The sequence below is a fragment of the Leuresthes tenuis genome, unplaced genomic scaffold, assembly GCF_036924035.1.
Source record: "Leuresthes tenuis unplaced genomic scaffold, fLeuTen1.0.hap1 SCAF_4, whole genome shotgun sequence".
NCBI classification, from domain to species: Eukaryota; Metazoa; Chordata; class Actinopteri; order Atheriniformes; family Atherinopsidae; genus Leuresthes; species Leuresthes tenuis.
This window is the reverse complement of record NW_027325358.1, coordinates 22,164,709-22,184,977: the sequence shown is the minus strand read 5'-3', so window position 1 is coordinate 22,184,977 and position 20,269 is coordinate 22,164,709. Positions and strand designations below refer to the sequence as shown.

Sequence of the window (20,269 nt, the reverse complement as noted above, 5' to 3'; positions counted from 1 at the left end):
TTTTCTCATATGGAGTAATACGAGCAAGTGAGGAAAACTCACTGGAAGAATGACACACAGTATTTTTGTTTCTTAACCTAACTGTTATTTAGCTAGGAAATCGAGCTCTTTAGATTCAAAATCTCTGGTCCAGTGTCCTGGACAAAGCAGGCAGCGGCTCTGAGCAGTAATTACATAATAATACACACACAATTTACCTTCAGCCATATACACACACAGTATGTTTGTACAGTATGGATAAGCTATAGCTACAACAACAACATGTATGCATAGAAACTAAAACACTTAAAAATATTGGACCACCCTGGGCAGGTCGCCAATCCAATACCAAAGTATTCTAGAGTCAAATAAGAAGCATAAAATCTTATAACTCAACGAGAGGTTTTCCACATGGTTCTCGCAGTAAAAAAGCGAGTAAGCATACCTCTTTAACTGACACTTTTAATTTGAAATAAAATGAAATTTGAAGGACAGGGCTGATGACAGCCGAAAGCAGCAAGAACAGCAAAAACATCTGGTGAATAGCACACAACGCATTTTTGGCCTCTTGTTTGCCTTTTTGTCATTGGAGCCACATGTCATGGCCACAAACTGACAATGCTAGCTGTTGGTGACGTGAGAATTTAGTAGCTAAAATCATCCTGACAGCATGCTAGGAAAAAAAGAGAGAAATGAAAGCTGCCCTTTGAAATAAATGGAAATTATGGCAGGGAAGGACAAAGTAGAGGGAACTGGTGCTAAAGTCAGGAACGAAACAGAAGTAATTACAATACGCAAATGCAATGACAACAAAAAGAAAAACAATTACACAAGAACTGAAGTGAGGGAGGTGTTGGGGATGGGAATGTACGACTCAAGCTTTTTGCTTCACACGAGTTCAGCGAGAAAAAAAAAAAGACTTGAAGCTGTAAAGCGTGGCAGTATGCTTCGTCAGCAGGAAATATCTGACATGTCTTACATGTTTTTTTTTCTGACAGAATAAATTAGTTTCTACATATCATAAATGTGTTAGCAGCAGGGAGAAATACTGTTCCTCCAGTCTTGAAAATGCTCATTTGTCCTGCTCAATGCAAGTCAAAGCAGGTCAATTCTTCTATTATTCTGATCTTGGGACATTTGATTAGTTTCTAAAGGCTGAATGAGAGTTATGAAACAAAAGGGTCCTGACGATAACTGTGTTTTTCCTCCTATGTTCCCTTGTTTTCTTCTCCTTGTGTGCATTCATTTTGTCTTTGTGCCTGATATGAGCATGGCTTCCAGTCTGAGCTGTGACACTGGCCCATATGCTTTCCATCTCCTCATCAATCGTGCTGTGTATCTACCCAGTCTTTGCTCTAGTAATTGCCAGATTGCTTTTGTCAACTTAATTATTATTTTGATGCTCTAGGCCATTTAGTAATTTGTGATGTTTGCTGTATTGTCGAGGTCTATCTTGAACATTTGCCTCCGGGTGTCTCAGTCACTTCTTTGACTGCCAGCCTGCCTCTATGCTTTGATTTGTTCTTCTCTACACTACAACCTGCCTGCCCTCTCTTCGCCCTGTGCACTCAGCCTGCCAGTTTCTCTATCCACTTCCACTTGAAGTACAAATCTTTTCTCAACTGGAGTCATGATGCCCTTCTTTTGGGCCTGTTTCTGTTTATCCTTAATATGAAAGATCCAAACCTCCCTTACCTACCCACAACTTATGCCTTACTCCTGGAACCCAGATATGACTTTTTGTCACATTAGGCCCCAGCTCTGAAGTGCCAGTAAGATAACAACATAGATACAATTAGACAAAAGCTTTAAAGAAAATACCATTACAAAAATTAGAAAATCGCTAATTGAGTCTAGAGAGAAATATAAATAAATGGCCAAGCAGCATGTTTTCTGCCTTCAATCCACTGAACCGAGGTACACAAGACATTATGGATGCAAAGACTCCTTGACACAAAGAGATCAAAAACAATTTCTGGGAAATGGAAAAAGAATAATCCAAATAACTAAAGTGCCAGAGGTAAAGTCAGATCAGAGAATAGTCGAACACAAATCATATAAACTGCACAGCTTTATCCAGAAGAGTTGCAACACTGTAAAATGTAGATAAAAACAGAAAGCAATCATTTTTCAGCCATCTTAACCCAATCTTAACTAGAATAGCAGAACTGGATCAAATCAGTGTTGAAACTGAGACATTGAAGGTTTTTGTGAAAATTATATGTACATTTTGTACAGTTTGAATGAAATTTCACTCAAATATTTCAAAGACAGGGGCAACAACTGAGGAAGTCAATTTGTGAAAGTGAATTTTTCTCCCATTTTTACTTGGTAAAGGCTTTTCAGCTGTGTAGCATTTCAGTGCCACCGGATGTTTTCACAGGGGGACAGGTCAGCATCTGGACTTTCACTTCAGTTCTATGCTGTTGTAACACATGCAGGACACTGTCACGTTGAAATAACCAAGACTTTCCCTGGAAAAGATGTTGTCTGGGTAGCAGCAGACTCTATGCTCCTCCAAAACCTGTAGATATAATTAAATCCAAAAGATCTTTGAGCAATTTTAGAACAGTAGCCATTTTAACTGTGGACGACAGCGTAGACCTTTAAGGGGTAAGAAACACATTCAGATATGTGCACCAATTCATCTCCATACCGCCATGAATGCTGGCTTTTTAACTGTGTACTGATAATTAGGCGAATGGTCCCTCTACTCTTTACCCAGAGGACTTTCTGATTTCAAAAAGAATTCTCACTCTTTCTACTTTTCCTCAGCCCATCGTTAATTAGCTCAAGAACAGAGAGAGAAGGGACATTTCAAAGTTTTGCTCATAGGTTATTTTCTCTTTACATGCTTTAGACCCCTTTTAACTGTTTCATGATCAACTTTGTATTTAATCATTATGTTTCTAGCACAACACAACGGGACACAGTAGGAAAGGTACAAAGGGAGATAGAAGGAGAACTAAGAGCCATGTTTTCTTTTTGTATCAGACGAGATGGATAATATCCCAGTTGCCACTTTTAAAGCAGTGAAATAAAATCACTCCTGAAGAGACAAAGAAAAACAAAATAGAAGTTTTTTTCCACAAGGTTGGAGCCTCTTCAGTTTTGTGTATCTTGTCAGCTGTTGACAAGAACTAGAAAAGGTTGGAAAGGTTTTGCTGAATTATTTCCTACCTATACTGCCCAGTGAAAACGATTAAAAATATATTTTTAATAGAGTAGTTGCGCTTGCCCCACTCAGTTTAAACTTCTCAGCAATTAAAAACAGAAATAAGTAACTCAATTAGAACTGAATCATTCTTTAGCTCATTATGCGATGAGTAATACAGACATTTATTCAAGGCTACAGTTCTCCAAAGAGATATGCAATTTTCTCTCCAGAACTACAGAGTGAAAGGTGTTGTGGGCGCAGATTTTCACAGAGAAATCTCAAACAAAAGTGTCATGCCGCACAGCGTGACACCACTGACTGCTTGATTCAACCTCCTGTCAAGACTCTGGCTAAAATAGATAAATAAAGAAATAAAGATGAAAATACAAAGATGAATGCAAGCGTAAAGAAAAAAAGACAACTACACTGCAAACGTCTTTGACTGACTGCAATGCAGATATTTCTCCCATCTCAAGCCACAAAGAGCTTTAAACCCATTAGGCACACACTGACCAAAAATCTTTGTCAAAAAGTACGAGAATCAAAAAATGTACTTATGACTCATTTAACCTTTTTCACTCCTAGTAGTCTGGATTGCAATTTAATCACTGCAAATAAATTACTAACTACTTCAAAGCCTGAGAAACCTCTTCTACAGGAGCAGTTTCTGCAACATTCTTCTCCTCTTACCTGAACGCCTCCTATTGCTGGAGGTGGCTTTGTTTACAGAAGTGGTTGTCCTGAGTGGGAGCTCTACTTTCCTGGACTGTTGATATTCAAGGACACCGAGCAGATGAGAGAATGTGGGTTCTTTTTTAAAATATTTTTTTATGTCAGTATCCCTGCCTTACAGGCAGACCAGATACTTTTCCTCTCCCTGGTTGTGCTTTTTATTCTTTGGACCTGTATTGGCTGAGATAAATACAATCTCACCGATCAGTGTAGTGTAATTAGAAAAAAAGAGTTTCATTCCACAGAGTGATTGACACCATCATTGTGTCTTATATACTGTCATGAAGGTGTAAGAGTCCCCCTTTGAATGGGCAGTAGAAAAAGAACTAAGAGTCACCTGAGATCTTAGTGAGATCTTCCATGTTTGAGCCTATATTGATTTTGATACTATATACTTGCATTACAGGTTAGTTTTCCATATCTCAGGACTGGAAATGTGTATTTGTCAGAAGTGGGAGGAGTAAATTATTCCAAAATTAGCAACTTTAAGCTTTCTAGAAAGGCTTTAAAAAAAAAAAAAAGATCAGATCTTTTTCAATAGTCTGTTCTTACTGACATTTGAAGCTGATCACATTGGATATGTGCATTCACACATCATCTGGAACCTTTCTGTATGGATTAGTAAGAATGAAAAAGGTCAGTTGCAAATGCTACACTGCTACAAACAACTTTCTAACAGTTGGTTCCCTCCGGCTTGGCCAACGCAGAAGCCTCCCCCCAGCAGCCAGTTTATCTCCGTATCTATCAACTATCGACTGCTCCTTCTTTCCTCTCAGTACTCTTCTCATATTAGCTGGATTCTACCTTGCGCCTCTCTAGAGTTGATATTGTTGTTTTGTTTTGCAGTAACCTAAAAGACAGAAACCGACTTAAAAGACATATTGTGCTTTTTTTTTCTGAGCGAGTTTGTGTTAAATACGTATCAGCAGTTAGTGACTTATCTGCAGCAAACAGTGGCCAGACCCCATCTCAATTTGGAGAATCTGGGACTGTGATTCTGACAGGGAGCTGATCTACCAGCTACTCAGATTTGGTGCAACAGATGCCATCTAAAACAACTCAAACAAAGGATTTCATCATGGTTTGAACAAATGGTTGAAATGGTGAATTCTACGTGAATTGAACGTGTTACTTGTGCATCAGGCAGTAGATTATCTGGTCAACATTTTCTCAATGAAATAACATCTCTGTTTCTCCTCGTCATTGTACATGTGGTGACTGCCCAACATATACTGGCTCTGATCAGTTGTGACAGTTCTGCTGGTCTGATCCCCAAAAATAATGCCAAGCAAGAAGCTATCCAACAAATTGAGTCATCTTCATTGGGCAGCCACAATCCATACAATTATGCATAGCAACACAGATGCTTTTTTGGCTGAGAAACTAGTCACGTGGTGATGTATGACGTCACTATATTTGCCATCTGTTTGAACCGCGATGAAATTAACGAGGATTGTTATAGAGGAGCTGTTAGCTCAGCTCCAACTTTAGAAACTCCCCTGATTATCCAAACAGGCAGCTTTACGACTGCTGCCTATTGCAGGGAAGACACTGACTGCTCTTAAATAATTCAGAAAACACAACTTAAACATTAACAACAGGATATCCCCTTAATGTGGCTTTTGATATGAAGACATTCTATGTCAATCTGGATACAGTGTGGACGTGCAATTAATGGATTTGGGGGTGCAGTCTAAACAAGGCCTGTGATGCTACATTTTCACACCACAACACTCACTGAACTGAATGTAAATTGATAAAGAAAAGTCAGCACATGAGGATAATTTGTAGGATATTCATGAATATCAGACGACTCACATTTTGACAAAGGGGTCAGAGTAGCCGTTGGAGTCCATGGCTGCCAGATGGGCACAGCGTATGATCCCAACCAGCAGGCAGCCCTTCTCTGTGTTATAGCACAGTGACACTAGGATGCGTCCACGCTAGGCACACAATAAGCGACATTGTCAGACACACCCTGGTATTTTCCTCCTCATTGAGTTCTTCAGAACAATTTACTCAAAGAAACAATAACAAGATAAAAACGACAATACACGGAAATAGAAATTTTTTGATTTGTTACAGTATTTTCACTTAGAAAAATTAGAACTGGGTTTGTTGGGTTTCAAATTGAAGCTTGTAAATACAGGCTTTATCTGAGCCTGTTAAAATTACACTACTCTCTTCTCCCTTTAATCTCCAGGTAGAAGCAAAAGCTGAATCTAATCAGAGACCAAAAGCTATTAGTTTTCTGTCTGACGGGAAATGAGATAACGACTAGCAGAGGTACAAAACACTAGACTGGCAGCACTGGTGTGATTTACACACAGCTGATATACAGTGTCCACATAAGCAGTTTAACTGCTAATCAGACTGTTAAAGTTCACGCCTCAGACATAGATTAAAAATATCCAATTAATCTTTTTTTCCCCTTAGATGGCAGCAATACATAACTGGTTAGAAGTGGTGGAAAGAGAAAATATGTTAGATACAGGAGACTAATCGGAAGTGACAGTGAGCCAGGTTGTGCTTAAAAATTCTAACAGTAAGATTGATGATGATGATGATGATGATGATGATAAAGCTGATGGTGGTTTTACCTCCTCCTCTGCCACGAGTGCTCCCTGCTCCACCATTTGATTGTTAGCTTCTTTATTCTGAAATGACAGTTGGGAATTTCTGTTATGCAATAAATTGCAGCATTTGTAATATATGCCTGATAACCTTAGGGCACAATGTATGTAGGACACATCTATACTCAGAGTAAACATGAAAAAGAGAGAAACCTATTTAGAATGCATGTATGCAGTCCACACAGTCACACGCATATTGCCCTCAGACATATTGTACATACCTGTGCGATTCTCTCCAGGCCCATATTGTAACGTTTGTTCTCACCCTCTTTCAGCTTCTTCAGAGCCACTCTCACCTCTCCGATGAATTCATTTCTTCCAAGTCTGTCCATGTCACATACACACAGCCTTGATGCATGAACACACGTACGCACACAGATGGAGAAAAGAGACAGATTAAAAATTTATACCAAGCCTGCCCTGCTTTTCTCTACTTATCATTGTGAAGCAAGTCTGTTCTGTGCAAAATACATCCAGAGTGCAAGAGAACAGGTGAGCACAGGTGAGTGTTTTTTTTTTTAAGCAGCCTCATAAACGATGAGAAGCTATGTGATTGCTGAGTGCTTCCAGATGAATCCAATCACTTCCCACTTCAGTTTTACTCCAGACTCAAAATTGTTATAATTGAAGGAGGACAATGAAATTATTTAAATCAAGCAATCAGACTCCCTTTTTTTGTATTCCTCATAGCTGAAGGACATGAAGATTTCATGATGCTTGCGCTTAAGTAAATTATCCAATTCTGCTTGTAACACACATTTGCATAGACTGTGCTAATATCAAATAATCAGCCACAGCGTGAAACTACTTGTATAGTACTCCTGGCTGCATGTTTACTTCTTGCACCCAAGAGCACTTGGTTCACCAGTTGTCTGTCTTCACTGCATGCCAGGAACACCTTACCAAGACTTTTATCATTTTGAAGATCACAATTTGTCCCTTGCTGAAGTCACTCTGCTCTAGCTTGCCCATATCTTTGGCCTTTAACCCATCACTTTCAGGTAGCACCTAATCACATCCTGTTGCAATCTTCTGCAACCCGTGAGCACAAATGGTGTTTTAAATGTTAGAAACGAACAGTGTCTTTGTAGAAATTTTACTTTTTAATGAACCTGTCTGGAAACATGCGCAAGTGTAAATGACACGCAAACATGCAGGCAGGTGGAGGTCAGCAGGACAGTGGATGGATAACAATTTGAACTCGGTCTGCATGTTATATTATTTACACAAACATATATTCATTAAAGTCATTTGTTGGTCCTTCTGATATGTTTTCATTTACATAATTGCTAAACCCTGAAGGGTTTAACCCACTCTTGGTGCCCCTCGTGGTGGCATTAGAGTTTAACACTGGAAAGCTGTGGGAGAGTGTATAAAGCTTCAAACTGTGACCTAAATTTTACAACTTGATGCACCAGTGCAACTTGGCAATATGAACATGCACATGTGCCTTGTTTGAAGGAGACAGCACAGACAGCTAATACAAACTTGTGCTCTTTGTAACAATGCTAGGTGGTCAGCTTTAAAAAAGTGTGTTATCATTTACCCATGTCCAGTCATAAAGCAGCTCACTGTCACTTTGGCTTTGCTTGGTTCTTTCAACTACTGATTCATTATTTAAAATATATATTTTTTAATATTAACATATTAATTAAATAAAGCTATAGATTTCATGTGCATAATGCTCTTAATGTAGCTTTATTAAAAAAAATTGTTTGCTTGCTTTTACAAAAAATAAAAAGATTAAACTCTTGTGAAAGTGCAGTGATGTGTATTCACAGCAAGGAACAGATGCACTGATGAGCACCAGTGCGTCTGCGAGGGGGAATCGATTAATCAGTCGGCAGAAGAGACTGAAATGACAGATAAATTCATTACGTCAAACCATGTTGTAATGTAAGAGCTGACAGTCTCTACTTTCGTGGGTCACAACTATTTTTTGAAAAAAAAAAACCCCAAAGCTTGTTAATTAAACTTACATAAACAACACAATGCGTTAGCATCTCATTGGAAGTGCTGCCAACCAGTTAGCTTAAATCAATATGCACATTTATACCAATTTAGCTGCATTACAGATAAATGCTTTGAGGATGAAATGACAGATTGGCCTACAGAAATAACACACAATCTGTTTTTTTTGTTTTGTTTTTTCAGAAAGAGATTAATGTTATCATGTAATATTAGCATCTATATATAAACAAAAACAGTTTTACATAATCATTTAATTTCTCATAGATTAGTCGACCACATTACTTTGTCATCTTTATCGTAGAATAAAAAAGAGACTTAATAATTTACCAGTAGCCTTTAAAATGGAAAAATATGAAAGATTTGCAGCAAAGTTGTATTAAGAAGTGCTCCTAAAATACGAGCACCAGAGAAACTCCTGGAAACCTCATCTGGAGACTTGGTTTACCAGGAAAAGGAGAAAAAACTTTCTGCAGAAGAAGGCAAAACTTTTGGGAGAACTATTGTCGTATTTCACAGCTATCACCTCTTCACAGACACTCTGCATGTACTGTATGACAAAGCAGAGGGAAATAAATCATTTGACAGCCATGGTCATGAGTCAGAGCTATTCTGAAGCTTCTGCTAGAGATACTCATCAGTTATGACTAAAAGGCTCGAACCAGCATGTCAAATGTCTAAGTGTCAGGGGACAGGAAGAGGAAAGAGGGGTAGGGGCTGTGTTTGAGTGAAGACAGAGAAAGAGAGGTGTGACTCCAAACTAATTTCACAGAAGAAACGTTGTAGCATTACAGAGGAAGATTTTGATTCAGTTGTCTCTTATTTAGAATGCCTCTAAAGGGGGAAATAAAGCAGAAAAGGGTTGTAAGGGAATGTAATAAAGCCATCACTGCTGCAGATAAATATGACTCAGTAATATTTTGTGCCCACAAAAGATTTGACTCTTTTTACTCTACTACTATTGCTGATAAATGTAGGATCTGACCTTGATAAATGTTTGGCCCCCAAAATACATTGACATTTTAAATTCTTCTGCCACCACGTTGTCTTGGGTCTCTTTGAAAGCACAGAACAAAACAACATTCCTGTGGATCTGGAGGTTCGTGGGACGATTTTGTAATCGACATAGCATCCCAGCAGTGCATGAAAAAGGGACTAAACCTTTCAAGTATGGGATACACATAAAAAGGAAAAGAAAAAGGAAAGATGAGAGGATGGGCTTGAACCTACTCTTGGCCACAGAGGAATGTGGGTGTTAGAGCTTGGAAATGCACAAGACTCTGGAAGGACCTGAATGATTTAAATGTTGTCAGAAGAGGCTACAAGATTCTGAGCACATGTCCACATAAATGCAGGCTAGGATTTGACTGGACTATAAATTTTATTTGTTGTCAGCAACTGAAAAACTCTAGTTTCTGTCAACAAGAGCTCACATTGAAACAATTTTGTAAGATGCTTTTTTCATGCTCTTAAACATGACTCACAATGACATCCTATGAAGTACTGCCTCTGCAAAAAGCAAGAGGGAAATCCAACTTATATTTCCACATCAAAGGAGTAGAAGCTGCAGAATCCTCATACAGAGGTTGGCGGGCTGCTTGGATGATGCATTCACGCAGCATGACATGGTTTAAAGACCAGTATGACTGCAAGCATTTCACTTATGATTTACATTTGGGAAATAACACAATAAAACATTACTAAAACACTTCTGTCACTTTCTTGTTGGGTTTAGACAACAAAGTTACAACGTTGGGAATTAATAACGGTGAACTCCACTGTCACCCTCATGGACACCATTTTGCTAGTTTCTTTGGTTACAAATATATATGTTGAGCCTTGCTGGAAATTTTTCCTTCATTCACTAGTCCAGCTCATCCCAAACCATCTGAATTGGGATTAGGTTTGGTGATTGAGAAGTCCAGGTTACACCATTACTGCCTTTCGAGGTCAAACAGCTCTTACGGAACCTGCAGATGTGTTTTGACTGATGGTATTATGCTGAAAAATTAATAATGGTTCCACTTATATAGCAAAGTGACAGAATGTTGTGGCAGCTGTTTTGATCAAAGCTACCTTGAAATTTGAATGAATGACCAACAATGTCACCAGCAAAGCACCTTCATAGGTCGTCCTCCATGTTTCACAGCAGGAACCACATGTGCAGAAATCATCTGTTTACACTCACAATGTCCCACAAAGACATGATGGCTGGAATTTAAAATCACCAGCTTCCCTGAGTTGTGGGGGGCACTTAATAAAGTGAAATGATCACCTTGAGAATTCCAAACAAAATGTAATTATCACCCATGATTTCACTCTTCATGCTTTTTTCTCTCTTTCCTGAACATATCAGCACCTTACTACAGCCCACTTGAGGCATCCAGTATCCAATCTCAGCCTTGCCCTCCATGCAGCACTAAATCAAGCCCTGGATATGTTCCCATCTCCCTACAGCCGACGGCAGTCAAGTCTATTATGAAGCCAGTCAGAGGGATAGAGCGATAGAGTGCAGAAATTTAGAGGAGATGGCCCAAACCTGGCAATGACATCATGTCCGTACTCTTTTAACACACACACACATACACACTCACGCAGGCTGTCTAGATACCCACCCGCATTGCAACACCTCCACATCTCCACCTTCCATCTCTCTGCTGTTATCTGGCAGCCTGATAATCGTTGTAGTGACATACTGTGAGTCACATGAACTCTTAAAGACGAGCTTCGCCCAATGGCTTCTCTCCAAGGTAGGCATTAATCTTTGATTCACAGCAATTTGTACATAAAATGGGCATAAAAGATTTGTGCTATTAAAATAAAGAGATTATTTGAAGATGACTTCATTTTCAGATTTCAGAATCACCTGAAATTTGCCTAAAAGCTAAATAAGACAGCAGGAGTGGTTGAAAATAAATTTAGACCACATCTCTAAGTCACATTAGCCACACAGTAATAAGACTGCCTCAGTGAGTGTTACTGTAAGATGGAAACAACATATTTTCAGCTTCTGATGTTGAAGGGATTTAAAAAAAAAAATAGCTCAGAAAATCAGACTTGAATTAAGCAGACTAACTGGAGATCAACATTATCTCCGAGTCCTTTTGGATAACTTAAAACAATCACAATTTGAAAACTCAGTAATCAACTAAATAACAAATCGGTATGATGCAGTGTATTCCAGTTCATAGGACTTTTCACTCAAGACTAGAGCACCTCTGGCAGCCTTGCTGCGCCAATTAAAGGATTAGCCGGTATGAGACCAACCGTGCAGTCGGGATTGAAGACATTAGTTATTGGTTTACTCAGCTGCTTCATTCCTAATAGCAAAATGGACCTCCAGTGGCCCTTAGAGATAAAGGCTCAAAGTCTTTGAATACAGATAATAAAAAAAGAGAGCTGTTAGAACTTTGAGGGCTTTTTTTTTTACTCTCAGTCATTTTATGCCTGTCTTTGATAAAGATGTCCCTCATTGTATTTTTCTTAGGCATAATGGCGTTATATAATCATTCTCAGTGCAAATTAAGGAAGCAAATTAATAAATGCACCAACCTACTCATTTCCCACTACTTTACATGCAACGACTCAGAAGTTCTTGGCTGAATTCTCGCTTTTAGCACTGTCTGTGTTGAGCGTTGTCTTACCAAACCATAAAAAAGCAGCTAAAAGAAATAATCAAAGCCCATTACTGATACTATCAATGCAAGGCATTTTTGCTGACAGCCAATGAATGTGTTTACATCCTGTAATTACGTCCTTATACGGTTTTTATGGCAGTGGATTAAGATGAACGAAGCACAAGAGATTCGCACAAAAGAAATCTGCATGCATATCCATTTCCCATAGACGCTGCACAAGATTGAAAACCCTTATTGACAAAAGACAAGAGGCAAAAGGCATTTATATTGCGAAGCAATCACAGAAACCATAATGTATTTGTCACAGAAGTAATCACTTTGGTTAAAACCATGGGTACTGAGCACAAACACAATATAACCCACAAGCAATCCAACATTTACATAAGGCAGAGTAAGCCATGTGAAAATCCTGATGCTTATAGAGAGTAAACATCTTTCTTATACAATCCTCTTAAGATGTATGTTCTGTGCATTTTATTATCTAAATTAATCAAGACATTACATTGATTCTGGACCAGTGTAGCTACTCCATGTCCTGCCATGAGATCAAGTTGACAAAGGTTCGGGCAGTTTTCACTTATCACAGTCAAATGTCCATTGGTATGGCAAAGTGGTTCTGTGGGTAAAACCCAGAGGGACAGATGGGTTTTCTAAAGCATTTCAACATTTTCCATTTAAGCGGTTGTTAATTTGCAATTTGCAAAACACTGGTAAGATCATAGGCACAGGGTCAAGAGAGTTGAGAAAGAGCTTTCTTCCCCTATCCCTAACGCCCCCACAAATGCTGATCATATGGATTTTGAGATTAGATGTGTGAGCTCCTGATCACACTGCCCGATCTGAGCTCTGAGTAATTTTCCATTCTCATGCTCACGCTCTGCAATTAATTGTTGCAGAGTGTAAGAAAAAGTAATTATTTGACGTCTGTAATCTCAGGAGTATTTGCAGAGCTGCTATCAACACATTTAAATATAAAAGAACATGTCTGACCTCAAGCTGTAAACATGCTTCAGAGTCATCATTATTGTGACATTATTATATTATGATAGGCTTCATTGTGTGTTTGCAGTGTGCGCTATCATTTGCATCCCATGATGCAGAAAAAAAATGCTGCTTTCTGTCAAAAGATCAACTGAGAGGATTAATTCTTTTTTACGGTGTGAAGCCACACTTGGTGCCATAGTAACCGCACAAAAAACTGCCAGGACTGAAATATAAAGGATTTTGTCATTAAAATGTAAGTAAAGTTTTTAATAATTAATAAAATGTCACTCACCATTGTTATAATAAAGTCTTTGTGTTTTCAGCTCTTTGTTTTCCTGACCAACCTACAGTTTTACTCTTTAACTCTCACAACTTTCGGAGCACAATTTCTGGCTGTTGGAAGCTGCAGTTACTGGAACAGATCTGATAACCAGCTGTATCTGTCCAGTACCAAATGGCAATCAGACACAGTTTGCAGCTGGCTGGTAAAGAGCCAGAGCTGGATATTTATCCTCATCGTTTGGTAGAGGCCAACAACTCAGCAAAAACAAAGCAAGTGCTGGACTTGTATTCATCAGCTGTCCAGAACTTCAAATAAATGACAGATTTAAAACATAAATTATATGGGAGTGTTGTGTGTAAGCCTTATTTGCACTTACACCAGGTGCCCACTACTTAGTAATTGCAGGTTGGAAATACCAGAACGGAAAAATTGCATTGACACAATCCTTGTTCTAAGACCATAAACCTTAAACCAAAGCATACTAGCTCTGACAGCTGTGACCCATTTAACACTAAACTCTGACCTGTGCAGGCCTTTAGGGAGACAGCGCTGAGTCCGCCTGCATCTCTGTGTGCAGAACACAGGGATCAAAGCTTACAACATCCCCTCCTCTGCACCCTGCTGGGACAGGCAGAGCCAGATGTACTCGACTCAGTGAGCAAACGTCACTCCGGGGATCCCTCTCAGTTTCACATATTCCTTTCTGAAGATTGATGGGAACAAATTTGTTTCACTGGTAGAGGTATTGTGCTGATGAAGACACCAAGAGAGCTCCAATACAATTTCTTCTTCGTTCCTTATGTGTCTGTCTCTTTTCTGCTTTCTCTCTGCTGTCAGAGAGCTCATCATTCACTCTTTCTCATTCACAGTCTTTCTCACTGTCCTCATTTTTAATTTTCAGCCTCCCTTTTATTTCAGCTAACAGAAAATTCCCATTCACCATTTTATTCAAGAAACAAGCAAGCTTCCCTCTCTGCCAATGACTTTCTGTCTTTCAATGGACCCTTGGATTCTTTCCATCCCTCGATTCTGTCTTCTTCCTCAGTCTTGGCCTCACGAGTTTCCTCCTCCCCTTATCTGTCACACGACATCATGCATTCTTTTCCTCCCGAATCCTTGGCAGCCACCTGTCTGTCTCTTCATCTGTGGCGTGACACTGGTCACACTCCAACTCCTCTTCCTCGTTTTGGCAGCCCAGAGCCCCCGTGTTGGCTTGTGACTGGATGTCCTTGAGCAGAGGTTAGGTGGGTTTCCTCTAGTTGGAGGGGTCTCTCCTCAAGCTGATGTTGGTGCATTTGGGGATGAGGGAGAGTGTTATTTCTGAACATGTACAGCTCAAGGACATGTGGTTTGCAAATGTGTGTGTGTGTAGTCTACATGCAGAGGAGGAGACACACATGTTCTTTCCTGCCAGTGATTGCCCTTGACATACACACAAGAGGATATGCACACACCTGACTGACTGCATTTGTGTGTGTGTGTATATTTTTTTGGCATCGTATTTCCTCAGGATAAACATCCAACTCTATTATGAATCCACTAAGTAAACTGACACTGGGTGTACTCAGCATACACGTCCAAAAACAAAACACACGTGTAACTCAGTCTGTGAACCAACGTACCTAATCAGGGTGACAAGAGCGCATCAAAGTTTTTGGGCCAAGATGGCTACATTTGACCTCAATCACTCAACATGTGGGAAGGAGGGGGGGCGGAGACTCACAGCACAGCACAGCCAACACCTGAGCAGTTACTGCAGTAACCGCAAGTGGAGCAGTTGGCTGGTATATTGCCTGTATGTTGTTATAATGAATTGCAGTACCCAAAGAAGCCCACTGGGAAGCACAGAGTGCTGCTTGCAGCCCCCCAGAATGTTAGGAGTTTGGATCTCAATATTCCACATAATAACTTGCTCATTTGGTTGTCAGGGAGATAGCTACTAATTGCTGGCCAGAGATAAATTCAGAACTGAGAACCTACCTGAGCGTTTTGGTGGTCATGTCAGCTCCCGTGATGCCGTGATAGATCAGCGTTTCATTCCACACTGGGTTCAGGGTATTCTTCAGGGTTTTTGTGCGTAGCTTGTTTGCCTGCAGAGGGGGAGTTAAAGAGACAGCAAAGTGATAAAAAAGAAAGGATCTGAAGGATAAAAAGAGTGAAATATTTAAAGGGCAACATCCGACGAGTCGGATCATAATTAGAGAAAGAGAATACGATATCATGAATGTGCAGCGAAAGTGAGCTGGAAAATCTCAAGAAAGGAGTAGGGGAGCATCATTTATCTGTGCCCCTCAGGAAATGGCTGACATCTGCTGCCAGAGAGTGAGAGAACGCAGGGCTTGCCTCACCTCACCTTTCCATTCATCTCCTCCCCAGCATCATAACCAGGTGCTACAGCACCAGCCAGAGCTGGTTTTTAAATACAACACAGTATGACAGCCAAATGAACTGTGCTACACAATCAGTGAGAAAGTTTTAAGCTTTCTTCAGACTGTATACATTTTTACATTTAACACTTCAAGAGACCTTACCCTATAGAAATATATAGACTTAGCAGCTGGTAATTGTGTTTTTTCAAATCCCATTTTTTTCTTTTGAGATTTTACAGCATTTGAACAGCATGTCAACAACTAATATAGTTTTTTTCTTTTAACTGTGCTGTTGTAAATAGACTGAATTGATGGATCTTCCACTGTTTCCACTGTAACTATGCAAATTCATTCTGTATATACCGACAGTTCAGCCAGTGAAGAAAACATGTACCCTCCTGTCTTAATATGACTGCTGCTCATGTCTGAAGTTGCAAAGCCAAGCACCCCCAGCTCCCTTTATTTTCCTTCCTGCCACTGTCAGTCCCTTGTTAAAGTGCCCCAGGGCCAGATGCTGAACCCTTCCTGCCATCATTTTTTTCTCTCGGCCTGTTTCTGTCCCCACATCCCATTGTTCTGTCAGTGCTGCATTTCCACTTCTTTTCTCCTCCTTCTTTGATCACTGTCCCCTTTTCTATTCTCTTGTTTTTTTCTGCGGGAAACTTCTTTCCTACCAATTAGAATAAGCCTCTCAGAGCTCAGTCCATCAAAAGAACAAATCTGTCTGATTGATTTTTGCAAAGGGGGAGCCGTGCAGATCCTGACTCGCTGCAGTGTTGCATTGCTGCACGTATGCCAACTCAACATGTTTCTCTCCCAGAAAATCCTCACTCCTTTTTAACTGAGTTTGGTTGTTCTCCCTACACATATCTTGCCACCTGCTCCCTGCCCTCTGTCACTGGCTGCTCTCCCTGTACAGAGTGGGTTTGCATCTGTTTCCAAATGTTTTATCTAAAACCCTCCATCTGTCCACACTCTTCCTCTTTTCTTTCCGTCTGTCTGCAGGATTTTTATTTTTCTTATCTCACACTCCCTCTTACTCAGTCCCTCCTTCCCAGAACTGCGATGAACAGAGACTGGCTGTGAGCGAATCATCCATGCATCTCTGTTTGGAATGGGTACATGAAAATACCAGTGAATATCAGGGCACCAAAAACTACTGTGTCATCACATGTATATGTGTGAGAAGAAGAGAGCCTGTGATCAAGAGGGAAGGAGGGAGGGAGGCGGGAGCTACTCTGTGTAGCTGTGACTAAATCCTTTCCATGTGTCTACATACGTACAAGGTCATGTGTTTCCATGTGTGTTGTACATCACAAGACAGCATGCTTGACCGTGTCCCGATTAAAGAGCATGAGCTGGCGGACGGGAGACGTAAGTAAAATGTGCAGCGCAGAGGAGACGTGTGTCTCTGATATTTCTTGAGAGGTTTTGTGTGTTGGATTAGTCATTGCAAAGTGCGCACACTGAGTGGACCAGAGTGGATGTGAGAGTGTGCGTTCGTCATCCTCACTTCAGCACGCTCCCACTTTTCGAGTGACGTGGCCCCACCGACAGGTGGCTATTTAGCAAACAGTGGTTCACAGGCACTTACCTACTCATTGATGCTTTCTCTGCGCTCCCCTAACCACCACCACCACTTTTACCACCCCTCTCCCCCATCAACACTTGCCTGTTGACGTGAGCCGTGTAACAATCCTCCTTGTTTCCATGACAACCACCTGCTGCTGTCCTCCCCTCATCTGTCTCCCTCTCCCTTTCTCCCCTCCCTCTCAGTTGCCCCCCCCCCCTCCTCTTTTTCCCCCCTACACACTGTTGGTATTTCAAGGTCAGAGAGGGGCACAGGCAGATAGTGAGATAGAGACAGAGATCTGGGTGCAACGTGGAGAGAGGAGACTGATAACACTGGGATGGAAGATGGACAGACGGAGGCTGGAGGTCAAAAATTCCAAAGACTTTGTTATTGTTAGCCCTCCTGACATGCACCTCGTTCAGCCTAACTTGACTCTGTGTCCTCCCCTTGCACCTTTTGTGACCCCATTTCGTATCAACCCTGAGCTGAAATGGCCGACAACAGGTTGCATTCTGCTGAAGCTGTATGTTGCTGCTGTTGTGGCGAGCCTTATCTTCCCCACTGCAAACGAGACAAGAGTGGTGCAGCCAACCAGAACATGTTTGTGCTCGATAAACTGAAGGATTGGACGAGCCACACTGAGCAATAGTCAAGTGAATTGCTTAATGATTTGAAAAGACACTAAATAAGTGAGTGTCATGCCCTATTCGGGGTGTCAGGTAAGAGGGGATTTTTATTTTCAAAAAGGAAACAACTGGGGAAATGTCTTCTTTGTTTATCATTTGTCAACTTTTAGCAGCAGTTGTTGTGGGAGGTATGATTTGGGATAATTGTGATTAGGTTTGCCTGTTTCAAGACAACTTGATGAAAATTTGTGGAAATTTCCATCATTTGGGAGTTCACTGACTGCGCTGACTTCCTTTTAATGATATAATTTAGTTGCAACCCTTACATCTGGTGTGAACATGCTGGTATGCCTGCCATGCGAATTTTTTTCTTTTAGAACAGATGTATGTATTTTATTCTATTCATGCTCCTGTATATATTTCCAGTGCAAGTCTGCAATTCTCTACAAGGGTTTTGGGAAAGGTTAAATTATTAAGTCACTTAGAAAATTGCAGCATACAAAATGAATAGAAAAGAACAATCATTTGTATGTCAATAAATGATCAAATAAAATTTCATGATAGTGACAACCCTGATTATGAGCGTCGGTGTGTGGGATGGCCCGGTGAGGAAGCATGTTACATTAATTGCCATTGAGGTGAGGTTGGAGCAGTGACCTTGCTAGCCCCGGGAAGAAGATGAAGCTTGACGTACGGATCGGCCAGCCCATTGGAGTCCATGGCTTTTAGACCCTGTGGACACAAGCAGGAGCACAAACATACACACACACATACCGTAGTGTCAAAGGTGACGTCATTGTGCCCTCAAACTACTTCACACAACTGACAGGGTCAGAAAAAAGACAGTGACAGTCCACTTCTACTGTAGTCATTTCTCAGTAAGGCTTCAGGGCTTTTCTTTCCATGTCTGTGTTTTCCATCCTTCTAGTCTTCCTTGTGCTGTCCTCCAAGGATCTCTCCTCAGCAAGACTGACATAATTAACATAATTGAAGGAATGATGTAGTGGAAGGCTACTGTCCTTGCAAAATGGACATAGCGCCTAAGCAATCTAGCAACTTTATCTAACACTACATTGTGCCATCATTTTGTCTTGAACTGACAAGCTGATGCGGTGTGAGAGGAACGCGTTTTTCGAAAAATGTAGAGAGACGTGACGTCTTGTGAAAATGTGAAAGAGCCATTTTCAATGAGCTTTCAAGGATGATTACGCAACAAATGCTGACGGCCTGTTTATATAGAGAGAGACTATTGAACATTGTGTGTACCTTTGCCTTGTGAATAGTACAATGAAGGCAGTTGTTCTCTTGATCAAAGAGCAGGGTGAACTCCAGCGTTCCCAGGTAAGCTGAAAAAAAAAGCAACACAAACACAGCAATTACTGTGAGTAAGAGACACAAACACATTCAGTCAAACAGACACACTCAAAAGCCCTGAGTCATGTTTGTAGCAGATGGCCTCTTAAAAACATGACGCTGCCCCATATGAATTGATCTGTCTTGTTTGATTACTGTTTTGGAATGAGCAGAAACTGGAGTTCCACTATTGCAACATTGTGCAATAAATCATTTGAGCCACCTTGTCACATAAAGTGGGAGTGACAAACAGTGTTGGAAAAATGCTTGACTCCACAATTGCTCCACGAGCATTTGTTGAGCTATTGGGAAGAAAAGCAGAAATTGAAATTGAGCAAAAGACTCTTCAGCAAAGTTGCTGAATGAGCATTGTTTTTTATGCTGCATTGTCAAATAATTCTCAAGTGGATGAACATGCAAAACTATGAACGCAAACGGATTTTCCACCACAGCACTTTTCTCTCCCTCCTCAGAACTCACTGTCTTCATCATCAGAGTCGAACACCTCCTCCCTCTCTCCATCGTTCTCCCCTCTTCTCTCCCCATCCTTGTATCCTCCACCCGTCTCCCCATTGAAAGTCTCCTCCTTCAAGATCTTCTTTTCTCTGGGGGGCGGTGGTGTGCAGGGGTAGTCGTGGAAACGCGGGAAGAAGTCTGAGATTTGTGGGATGGGGAGGATGGGCCCTGGGCACACGTTGATGGCAAAGTGCTCCTGCATAGAGATTTTGACCGGGGAGGGCGGGGGAGGAGCAGTGGAGTGGGGCGTTGCCGAGGGGGACAAGGCAGATGAGGAAGGGGTGGAGGTGGAGGAAGGGGGGATGGCCAGGTGGGAAGTGGAGGGTGGTGGTGGGGGCTTGGAGACACTCATCTGGACTGTCAAACGGGGCTGGGGGGTTAGAAAAAGGAGATGAAGAAAAAAATTAGATAAGAAAAACAAAGAGCATTAAAAAAAAAAAAATACAACACCGTCATAT

At 40.8% G+C, this 20,269-nt stretch overlaps 1 protein-coding gene across 1 annotated transcript in view; it reads right to left on the bottom strand.

Annotated features, from left to right (window-relative positions):
• doc2g (double C2-like domains, gamma) overlaps positions 1–20,269 on the bottom strand; it is a 34,526-nt gene that overhangs the window by 11,682 nt on the left and 2,575 nt on the right. Inside the window, exons 2-8 of the mRNA XM_072385097.1 lie at positions 19,776–20,181; positions 19,209–19,288; positions 18,600–18,674; positions 15,355–15,464; positions 6,723–6,849; positions 6,469–6,525; positions 5,687–5,811 (exon numbers count right to left, since the gene is read on the bottom strand). Of these exons, the coding sequence (XP_072241198.1) occupies positions 5,687–5,811; positions 6,469–6,525; positions 6,723–6,849; positions 15,355–15,464; positions 18,600–18,674; positions 19,209–19,288; positions 19,776–20,163 (962 nt within the window). The 5' untranslated portion in view covers positions 20,164–20,181. The remainder of the gene's footprint in view (positions 1–5,686; positions 5,812–6,468; positions 6,526–6,722; positions 6,850–15,354; positions 15,465–18,599; positions 18,675–19,208; positions 19,289–19,775; positions 20,182–20,269) is intronic.